Source organism: Puntigrus tetrazona, chromosome 5 (genome assembly GCF_018831695.1).
Source record: "Puntigrus tetrazona isolate hp1 chromosome 5, ASM1883169v1, whole genome shotgun sequence".
NCBI classification, from domain to species: domain Eukaryota; kingdom Metazoa; phylum Chordata; class Actinopteri; order Cypriniformes; family Cyprinidae; genus Puntigrus; species Puntigrus tetrazona.
The window spans coordinates 32,298,255-32,310,469 of NC_056703.1; the positions used below are offsets into that span (position 1 = coordinate 32,298,255).

Below are 12,215 nucleotides of genomic sequence, written 5' to 3' on the forward strand. Positions count from 1 at the left end.
GAGTGCCTCACCTTGGTAAAAGAAAGGATTCCTAAATATCACCTTTATCATGGACAGAGGTCAACCAATCAATCATAGGAGAGCAGCGTGTGTGTAAGACGCCTCTGTATCACTAGGTCACATCTGGACTCTAAATGAGATGGATGAGAAGAAAGGATGACTAGACACATACGTAAGATAGCATTTCACCTTCAATTCACTCTACCGAGGTCAAATTTTACCTCTAAAAAGCATATATGATTTCATTTTTCAAAGTGTAATGGCTTAAAAGAGGCATAACTGAATTTATCAGAGAAAAGACTTTGATGTACTTTGTAGGCATTTGCTAAAACTGGTCATTCAGAAATGTTACTGAGTCTCAAGCATGCACTCACTAAGATATGACCCACAACATTTGCATATTAACACAGATTTAACATTCTGCAACTTGACTCATTCTGATGAACAGCGATGTGAGCTAGACCAGAACGCACAGGTTAGTCAGTCATAACAGAAGTCATTAGACATCTTAAAGGTACAGTAATAAAAACATGACTGAAATGACAAAAAATAAATAAATAAAAATTCAACATTTAGATAAAATGCTTAAAAAATATTGTTCTTTTAATGGGTTTATCTCAGGAAAGCATGGCATAGTTCACACCAAACTCTAAATGAAAAAAGAGCAAACTAAACTAAATAAATACACATAAAATTAAATAAAAACATAAATATAAAACATATTTTAGGATTGTAAGATTCTTTTAGATTTGTTTTACGTCATGAAGAGGTTTTCTCAACACTGATACTATGAATCCTGATGTTTTGCTTTACAGTTTGTCATTCATTCCATTTTTCCCAATGGGAACACTGTAAAACAAGCATCAATTAAAGGCAGTTTAATATGTTTTTGCATTAACATAATAAAAATTTGTGTGAAAAGTCATTTCCTTAGTATTTTGTATTTATTTTACAAAAAAATACAAATAAAAATAATACTTACTGACTTTAATAATAAACATAATTTGTAAAAAATAAATAAATAAATATTATATATGGGGGCATATAACCTAGACATATTCCAGCACAAATTAAGAGAGATTCACCCTTACATCCTTTCATGTCTATTTTCAGAATATGTGAAGACAGTGTGAGTCAGTGAGTGTGAGAGAGAGAGAGTGTGTGTGTGTGTGTGTGTGTGTGTGTGTGTGTGTGTGTGTGTGTGTGTGTGTGTGTGTGTGTGTGTGTTCGTGAGAGAGAGAGAGTGAGTGAAAGTGTTTGTGTTGCCTTCACACCCCGGTGATGGTTATAGATGTGAACACATGGTTAGAGAACAGGTAATGTGTTCTGACACGAAGAACAAAGAAAACCAAAGTCTGAGAAAATGCGACCCACAAACATAAAGACACAAACTCCCCTTTTAGATGTTTTCTACATTCAGCTGGCTCGGATTTATGAACGCTCATAACTCACCTCCTGATGTGAAGGTTATGCATGCTAATTTCACATTACACAATTTCAAACGAAAAAGAAACTGCAATATCAGCATACAGATAAAAACATAACAAACAGACAACTGCAAACCCCAAGTAAAAAGTCTGTCCCCAAGTAAAAAAGCATTGCATTGCAAAATTATGTCACAATACAAAAAAATATAAATGGTCCTAAAATCTATTCAAAATATAACTTCTCGTTTCTTTGCTTTTGGTTTTTGGAATGAAACACGACCCATGCATATTCTCGTGAGATTCATCCTTGAGGAGTTTCTTAAACAGCTATCAGTAGCTCATCTCTCAGAAGCAACAGGTTCTGCAGTTGCTCAAGCCTTTATGAAGTTATTGGATTTGAAGGCAGGGAGACGCTGCTCATGCCAAGAGCTTCTCCCCCTTCATCTGTCATCTCCCAGGGCTTTTTATTCCTGACGATCAATTTCCTGAACAAGAGGCCGACAGGCTTTGATCAATACGTCACTGTTGTTTTTCCTCCCTCTTTATCTAAATCTGTGCCTCCGTAAAAATGACAAGCCAAACTCTGGCCTCTTTGTCTTAATTTTTACTGCACTAAATCGAATTCTGCCACCCTTCCATCACAAGTGAGAAGTTCAAGAGGCAGAAGAAAGTGAAAGAGACAAGATACGAGGAGAAACTAATACCGTGCTGGAAAATAATATCATGCTGGCTTCTGAGAAAAGCCTGTCATTAAAAAAATATACCATCATTAATGAAGGACTACTAGTCATTATCAAAACTCAACGCAAATGCATTGAGTCCAATGCATTGCAATACAGTTATTATGTTCAAAGTTTAACGGGCTACTAAGTTTGTTCAATTTACTGCCCCAAGTACGAGTAATCTCGTACAGTCTTATGAATAGTTGCATTATAGAATCGGTTTAAAAACTACAAATCCCAAAATGCATCGGTTAGGGATGTAATATAGATTTTTTTTACAAGTTCAATAAACAGGAAAATAATATTAAGCAACTTATTGTCTGTTTTCTCTCTATTAGGCAATGCATACAAGCATGAACAGAACAGTTGAATAAATCAGCGTTTTGAACAAATCAGATGAGTCAATGATTCAAATAAACAAGCACGCTTACTTAGCTCCTGAACGAATTAGCTATTTTGAATGAATCAGCTGAACAAACGATTCAATGACAAAGACTTACTGGGTGTTTAAGATTCAAATTGAAAATATAACTTCAAAAACTATCTTACTATTGTAATTTAATTTATTGTTTTAATTAAAATCTGAGTATGACATAAAAAAATGACTTTAGTAAGGTTAGTAAGGTAAAGTAAAAAGGCCCCTGGAATTTGTCATTCCTATCATTAATCAGAACATTCTCCTAAATTTCTCACTGTACCCCTAAATATTTAAAATTAAGAACAATCTTCTTATAAAGAAAAAAGTGCCATAACTCTCATAATAACTGCAGCTGTCTCAAAAATGCACTGCAGTGCACACTATAGAGCACTTCTGACCTCTGCTGTATATTCAGGGAATCACACTGCTGTGTCACATGAGCTTTCTTTCTTTCTTTCTTGAGAAAGTGTTTTCTGAGACAGTAATGATATCACCATATTTGGATGTATGGAAGCTGATACATAACGAATACAGAAATTATTAGCATTTTTTTTATTATTCAATCGTCACATCACAGGACACAGGAAAAACATGACTAAAAAAATGGTGACAACAGACACTTATTTTATAACTACCCATAATAATCATATTCATTTATCATGGCATTTCTATTCCAAGCTATTATACACTCAAGGTAATGTTCCATATTTTTTAGCTAAAGGTGAAAGCCTCTCATCTGTTCAATAGAGCTACATCTACATTCATTTTTACACACCAGACCAATCAGAAGGTGGCAAGAGTGACATTTATTGTGGTTGAGTTGTTACAAACAAGATCAATCTGAGCAGATGACCTGATGAACTCCAGTTAACTTCACGTTACTACATGGAATGGTCTACATCTCAAACACGTTACTTCAACATGAGATTTTTCACATTATTTTGCACCACACAAACACAAAAGGATTCAGTCATATACACTATCCACGACTGAACTCGATTTCAAACTCAATGTATGACTTGCATTTCATTTATATGTAAAATAATACTTTTTTGCTTCGCTCACTGTCAGTTTTCTGATTTCAGTGCATTACTGTTTCTGTGTTCCCTGTAGTAATCGTACTGTGTTATACCTGACACACACATGGACGCGGTCCTTCGTGGACGTAACAACTACAGAAATATTTAGAGGGACAGATTAGTCTTAAAAAGACACTCTCATGGGGTTAAAGGGGTCATATCATACATAAAAATTTCCCTGAGCTCCGGGTATAATTTTTTGCATAAATAACAAACGTAATTTTCTTTGCATGAACATTTTGACCTGTTCTGACTCCTCTGGTCAATCACGTGAAAACGTATTAATCAGTCTGAAATCCAAAATACCGATTTCTATTTTTTAAGCATATAATATTTATGTATTGCTTATAAAACTTCCGTTCATTGGGGTACGCAGTTCTGACAAAAACTAATAAACTTAATGTGTGTATTTAAATATTTGCCAGACATGCATAAATGAAATGGCTCAGAAACCTGCACTCCGTTATTATTTTATTATTAAATACCTGCATCTATTTAATTTATTGATTTATTAATTTTTTATTAATTAAATTTGTTTAGAATCAGCATAAATCTGACCACTGTGAAATCAATTAAATCTTAGTGGTTTCATTTATGCACGATTTCAAAACACACGTCACATTAAGCGTATCAGTTTATGTTAAACCTAATGCAAATCAATGTTCGTTTTATGTGCAAAATTTTATTTTTAATCTAGGTCTTCAGAGGAGATTCAGTTATAGCTTTTTCTCCTTTGGGAAGAAAGTTTTGATTTCTGAAATGCATATCATTCTGAATCATATGCTTTCATGGAACGTCAGGCTCTTTTATCTAAACGTATCAAAGTCAATTTGATTCTTGGCGATATGACCCCTTTAAATACATGGAGACAGAGAAAGAGAGTTTTGCGGTGGGACGGAAGAAACACAGACAGAGGCAGAAGAGGCTGCTGCCCATCACAGGAAGAGAAGAGAAGTGTGATTGGGCTGCAGTGCTAATGGCAGCGGCCTCAGCCAATCGGTGAGCTGCCAAATGTCACATGTTACAGCGTGCTGGTGGAGGAGGACGCCAGCCGTTTTCCTATGTATATTCTGAGAAAGAAAGTAAGAGATAATCAGTCATCATTTGCCTTCTGCCAGACAGCAACTGAGGTCTTATAAATTCTTCTTTTTTTAGGTAACGTCAATGTCTGTAACGAAAATGGAAGTCAAAGTTTCAATTTATTTATATGACTGAACGCAGCATTTTAGAGAGCATAAACAGCACAAACGTTTCCCGGTTGTCTGTGATTTATTGCAAGCACAGGCGTATGGGACTCGGGAGCTCAGATTAGATTTCATCTACAGCGATTTTTCAAAGCAAAGATGGGACGGAAGCCACATCTAAAAAGCGAACACCAATATACAGGGTTTTTTTGTTTGTTTTTTTTGAAATTAGTAATACTTTTATTTCACAAGGACATATTAAATTGATCAAAACTGAAAGTGAAGGCGCTTATATTGTTTCAAAAGATTTCCATTTCAAACAAATGCCTTTCCTTTGATCTTTCAGTTGATCTAAGAATCCTGAAAAAAAAAATCGGTGTAAATCTCACATATATACACGTAATGTTAATAGTTATGCACACTGGATAGAAAAGACACGCTGATTATTGTAACAGTAGCAGTGTAACGCAATGCAACGCAAATGAAAAATCTTACGGAGCTTCATTCTAACGTGTTTCCTGCAAAATCGCATGCACGGTCAAATTTTCGCTTTAAGTGTACTTAATAAATTACAGAAATGTATTTTAATGAAGCACAGAAGAGGACAAATAAAGTGTTGAAAGGTGAATGAAAGATGGTTATATTGCCCATAATTTTCATCGTTATAGACACTATCCCCAAATTATGCAGTCATGTGTACTTGTAGTAGATCCCATTTTCAGTGACAACAAGTGACCTCTAGATTTCATTCACATGCAGAACAGTAACTTTTAGAATTGACTCATGCATTTAAATGCATAAACAATCCCAATCACGAACAAATTAAAGCAGACTGCTGTCACTTACGACCGGCAAATGTGCTCTCAGACGTTTGAGATCTATAAGGCAGTGCATTGAAATTCCAAGCGCTGTCAGTCGTGTGACTTTTAATGCAAATAGGCCTCATAATGGAATCAAAAAGAGGTGTTTAAAAGCTCTTTCTCAGTCAAAATCAATCATCAAGTGGTGCTCGGAGTGAAGCGTGACTTTAGTGGGGCTCTACAGGCCATATGTCCACAGAAACCTGAATTGGAAATATTTAAATTCTAAATACTGCAACGCGCAAAGGGCAGTATGTACAGACTAACACAGATAAACCTCACAAAATTTGACCTCACATGCTTCCTGTGGAGTTTTTAAGTAAAGATTCTGCAGTGATATGAAAATAAAAACATTAGCAGATACGATGAAATATGAGAAAAGTCTCACCCCAGACCCAGCGTCAGAGCATGTGAGGCGAGCAGAGAGGGCAGGAGGATGAGGAGCACGTCTGAAGAAAACAAACCCCTCTTCATCACCTCCGTCTTCCTCACGCTCAGAGAGCCGGGCTGCTTTGGGTGATGAAACACAAACTCCCTGAAGACGGAAAGAGAGGTAGATCAGGGTCATTCAGAAACATCATCGAGATATGCATTTGGAATATTCCAGATGAGAGACTGAAAACACGTTCGATCCGAGTTTATTTGTACAGTGCAGTCAATTTTGCATTGCTTTTAATACAAAATTCAGATTACACATAAATCTGGGAATCTCAGTATTTCTCTTGCGCTTTACCGGGGTGATGATCATGTTTTCCAGCATTATTGAGAAGATTATCAGTGTCATATGATTATCACATAGCTATACAGTTTATATATAAATCATAAAGCACTTATTTCTTGGACACCTTGCTTCATTAAATATTTCTGGTCCCACTTTAGATTAGGTGGCCTTACCTACTATGTACTTGCATCAACAAAATAAGTACAATAAGTACAAATACACAGTAGTTGAGGCCATCGAATATAAAGTGGGACCATATTTCTTACTGATTTTTACATTAACATTACTCCAATGATTAAAAACGCTTTGTTTCTTACACAGGTTTTCCTTCGTCCTTAAGATGTCTTTCTTGTCAGGCTGGATAATTTACTAAGCGTGCACCAGGTGAACCTGAAGGTGTTTTAAGCTAAATTTCTCTGAAACAGATTAAGCCCAATTCAGCATTGTAATCCCAGTCTAAATCTCACTTATCCTATCATATAAAGCTTGCTGCCTCTTACACATGCAAATACAGGAAGGCAAGCATATACGAAGAATTTTTTTTATTAAACAGACAGTCTACTAATACTCTAATGAATGCTAGTCGACTTACTACTTACTACTGTTAGCAGAATATCTAGGGTTGACTATCAATATAAAGTAAAAACTTCTGTCTGCCTCGGCATGCATGAAAGATTCTGAAGCAAATATATTTAATGCCCAATCCTTATTTCAAGGTTAGAGTTATGGTCTTCTCTTTCACCTGGATGTGTTTTACTGCATCCTTTTTTGAGCTAGCAACACACACAGCTGGATAATCTGACGCTAAATGACTTAACATCAGCTCTGTTTCTAAACACAGATTTTTTTTTTTCCTGCGAGATGTACATTTGCACAGTGTTTATATGCACCGTCATGAAAACTGGCATTGACGAAGTGAAGCTTTTTCCGCTTCCTCGAAGCTTTTTCCTTTTAATAGCATGGTGATGCTGGAGCTGCTACCCTGCTGCTACAAGCCACAATCCTACATCATTAAATGCTGCAATTCAAAAAGTTTTTTGACAAGGTTTTAGCCGTAATGATACGTGAATTAAGGAGTTTCTCCTCTAGAGAGCCAACTCATGCTCTCGTTAAACTCGCTGACTCATGGTGTGGCGCACAAGCTATTTTTGCGCGCCGACTAAATGATCCTCTCTGAGATTTAAGCAGAGGTATGCGGGGCTAACGGAGGTCAAACGCTCCACTGCAAAACCTGGCAATCTGTGAAGTGCTCTGTTTTTCTTAAAGGACACTTCAGCACTCCTCATTTATTATTATAACGCCATATGGTGTCCACGATGTATTTGCATTTTTAACAAGCATCGTTTTATCTGCAAACTGCCATCATGTGCGATAAATAAAACTGTGAAATTGAAAACTATAACACTGTTCAAAAGTTTGTTTTTATGTCACATTTTTAATTTATATGGCATATAATTATATATCACGAGCACCTGAGGAAATAATTGATACATTCACCTATTATTATACCAACTGCCTAAAGCATTTGAAGGTGAACTGAGGAGATAAACATGATTTAAGAGCACAGACTTGAATCAAAGTATGAATGAAAGGTACATCTTACTTGGGAGGGAGGTTTTCTGGCCGACTGGACCAGTCCCACACCCATTCGGCACTCACTCGCCTGTCATTCTCGTCCGACTGAAAGACAAACAGAGCAGAGACGTGTGAAAAGCGCTCCTATTTTGGATTTTTGAAAATGAGCTTTCGTGCAGCGTGCAACACAAGTGGACAAAAACGCTGAGTCAGCACTGAATCATTGAAACGAGTCCTAAGCCGTTTTCAGAGCCATGGAGAACTCTCTGTACAATGTCAAAATAAACTAGATTTTCGCATTGATCTGAATGAAAATGCTAATTCATTCTTTGTAGGTGCAGATTAGCGTAGGAGGGGTAACGTTGAATGAATAGCTTGGGAGTTGTTGAACAAAAGGTAAAATAAATGCATATCATAAGTAATTGCAAATTAACCTGCATTTATTGTTTCTTCTTCTCCAATGTCATACTGACCACGCAAAATTGAATTTAATTAGTCTACTTTACTTTTTAAAATGCATATAATAAACCTCTTAATTGTTCACCAAGGCTGCATTTATTTGATCAAATGTACAGTAAAAGCATTAAAATTGTGAACTATTATCAGAATTTGAAATAGCTGATTAAATACAATAAAATGTAATTTATGCCCGTGTTTTCAGCATTATTGCTCCAGTCTTCAGTGTCTTCAGAAATAATTCCAAAATTATTCTATTATGTAAACTAAATGAAAACAGAAAACAAGTTATTTTAATTTCTAATCATTTTACAATATTACTGTTTTTTTTTACTGTATTTTTAAAACATATATGCAGGAGAGAATCCTTTCAAAAACATAAAAAAAATGATTCAGTAATTTTTGATAAAGTGTAAAGTTAGATTGTTTTAGCTTGATTGTTGAGTGAATAATAAAAAACTAACAGGCACATACATAAAACTAAGGCTAATTACCACTGAATGTCCCAATCAGTGCCTCGGGTGTCTGTTACCTGTATAGTCACACAATCTGTGCTGCTGCTGCCCTCACTGCCTGGTTTGGGAGATCCCGATGTTCTCGGGGTCACGACCTGTGGAGGACTGAATTCAGAGAGGAAACCTGTGTTATAATAGTAGTACGAGTATAAGAAGCAGACACTGAACAAGCTGCGGAAACACTGGTTAAGTTGTTCACCTGCAGAGAAAAATTAAAGCAATAAGTAAAAATAAGATTAAATTTCCTAACTGTGTTAAACTGCAGGCTTATTAAGCATGGAAAGTAATGATGCATAATTTTTTTTCTGCCATGGACGTGCTTATAGGAAGCCACTGGTTACAAAAAGCATATTTTTCAGTATGTTTCAGAAGAAATTACTGCGATTATTAAATACAGGATTGACAGCTGCGGCTATATGTTCAGCTCAAAACAAGGAACTGCGATGCCGTTTTCAAGCATAGATGACGACAAAGAGGCAAAACCTACTGGCTGCAGCTTTAATATTTAGAGGAAAAATGTGTGGTGCCAGCTTGAACACAGAAATAAAGATTCTAGGAAAGATTTTTCGTTCCTAAGAGGAGATTTGTGTGCTTCCAAGTGCCCGGGTTCAAAAAAATCACAACCGCCAAAGACAAAGCTGACACACCTTTCTGTTTGACTGCTCCTCTCACACTCCAGCTGAGCTTCCAGAAGAATCCTCTCCAGCTCCCCCTGCAGGAAAGAGGCCGAGGAGTCCTGAACCTCTGTCTGACCTGCAGAAGACACCAGACCCTCCAGCTCCACCCAAGAGCCTGAAGGACATATCAAACACAGACTCCAATTGATAAAAATGGCTTTAGTCAGCATTAATGCATCTTTTATGAAAGATTAAGTAAACAAGATGCTTTTCTTGCTTATATAGAAATTCTTAAATCAAGTAGGATTTTCGGGAAAAGTAAAAATTATAGAAAAAAAAAAATAAGTTCAAGAACAATCTGCCAAAGGGGTTTTATTACAAGATTTTTTTTTTTGCTTAATCCATTACCCCCAAAATTTATTTTGGACTTTTTTTTGTGTCTAGAAAATCCTTCTAGATTTCAAATATTTATATACTCAAGACAAAAGAATTTTCTGAAGTGCATTTTTAGCACCCAACATAATAAATACATATTTTTGCAGCTGTGTTGTCATCTCCTCCAAGTATTTTTTTCCCTCACACTGTGATATTTAGGACAAATCAGCAAAGGGTCTTTCTTCCCAGTGTCTACAGATCCTCTCCTCTCGCTCTGTCCATGTTTGTTTATGTCTTCCTCTCTCTATTTCTAAAGCATGGTTACTTAACCTGCATTTGCGGACGATTTGTATTTCTTTAATTGGTTTGATCAACAGGGCTCAATCGATAAGGACAAAGTGTGTTTGAGTGATTCATTTTCGCCAATTTCTTTAATAATGGCTTTGGGCTTGAGTGAGGAGTTTGGACAAAAAATGTGTGCACGCATAAAAACGGTAAAGTGATATTCCCAGAATTCCCTGCGAGGCACTCATTTGATAGCATTTAGCTTAAATAATTGTGTTTTTTAATAGTTCTTGTTATCAGTTATGTACATTCGGGGCTTTATGTTACATATTCTGTTGTCTGATGCATTATTTAAGTGTGTTTGTGTTTGCATGAATGACTCTATATATTAGTACATACTTCTGCAAGACCTTTTTTTTTACCACCTGCATTATTACGGTAGCTGTCAGTCTGTTAAAGCTACAAAACAGATTTTAATAGCAGTGTGCGTTGTTGAATTAACTACTTTACATTCAAATGTTCTCATTTGTAAATGACATACTGTAAAATGTATGTTTGTGTCTAAAGTTCTATATATCTATATATCCAGCGTTCTCTCACACACTGATTGTTGACATGCACATGAGGATACAGTACTGTTGCCCAAACAAGAGCTTCCTTACATAAGCATTTTATTTCTGTCAGAGATTAGCCAGTCACATCTCTCTCTCTCTCTCTCTCTCTCTCTCCTTCCCTCCGTCTTATTTTGACCTTTATCATCTTTCCCCATGCCTCGAGCATCCTCTCTCTCTCTGCCCTTCCCGGGCCGTGTTGGGTTTGTTTTTCAGAGACAGTGGTTTTCAGCAGAGATAGGAGGGACTGTGCCATTGCCCCAGATTCTCCAGCATGTGGAACTGTGACATAACCACAGACGAGGGCATACAGCGCACGACATCAAGCTGTGTGTGTCGATGAGAGAGCTTTTGTGCGTTTTGTGAATGATAATGACAGAAATGTGTTTTTACAAAAGAGCTCGAGTTCTGCGAACACTGTTGTTCTCACGTTTCCCCCTGCGGAGAGTTTAAGCCACTGATCAAATTATAAGAGCTGTTAAAGCTCTTCACGGTAATTGGCTTAGAGAGAGGCGAAACAGGCGAGTCATGGAATCTATTTACATAACAATACAGACAAAAACAATGGCACAGCAAAATAAAAACAGACAGATATAATAGAACATGCTTAGTGGAAATGATATTATTCAAGTAGCCTTAAATTGCAATTATTCTTATAATAAGATTAGCATTTACCATTTAAATTACTTCATTTTATAGGCTGTACAGTTATACACTGTGGATATAAAATCGAATTAAATATTATATTATATAAACATAAATAGCCCTGTATGTGTATGTGTATATATATATATATATATATATATATATATATATATATATAATCATATATATTATAGCAGTCAAGCAGTGTTGTGGTGTAGATATTGTAGATATGTAGTTGTCTTACCGTGCAAAGCATCATCCGGTGATTGAGATCCTGATAGAGCCATGATGGGACAGATGCACTGACTTCAGCTCCTCTCGACCCTCTTTGCCCGTGTTTTCCTGTCCTCTGTGTGTGTTGACAACACTGTTGTTGTGTGCGTTTGAGTGGATAAAACTCGCTAATCGCCGTTTATTAGAGAACGTTCCGCTTCCTTCCTCCAGGGGGCGCCCGGTGGCTCATAAAACCGACGTCTCACTATCACATCACACGCGTTTTGTGTTTTTAAATGATTGCGTATCACTAATGAAAAGTTAAAAGAATTAATATGACATAACGCGAGATTATTTTTATTTTTTTTTATAATTAATTATTTTCACTTACCATGAACTGTTGTGACAAATGACCGTTCGATTTAGCGTCTGGTATAATTTACACGTGAACGGTGACATTGCATATAATTCATTTTAGTGAAAAACGGCGGGAAAGAGGTGAAACAGCATAA

At 36.3% G+C, this 12,215-nt stretch overlaps 1 protein-coding gene across 1 annotated transcript; it reads right to left on the reverse strand.

The window, feature by feature from the left end:
* Nucleotides 1-3,104: 3,104 nt before the first annotated feature.
* Nucleotides 3,105-11,886, reverse strand: zgc:73226 (uncharacterized protein LOC402792 homolog). The gene is made up of 6 exons (XM_043240756.1): nt 11,735-11,886; nt 9,605-9,749; nt 8,975-9,062; nt 8,015-8,091; nt 6,079-6,225; nt 3,105-4,716 (listed from the first exon to the last, which is right to left on the reverse strand). Exons 1-6 carry the CDS (start codon nt 11,775-11,777, stop codon nt 4,668-4,670), a joined length of 549 nt encoding a protein of 182 aa, XP_043096691.1. The 5' UTR covers nt 11,778-11,886; the 3' UTR covers nt 3,105-4,667.
* Nucleotides 11,887-12,215: the final 329 nt, after the last annotated feature.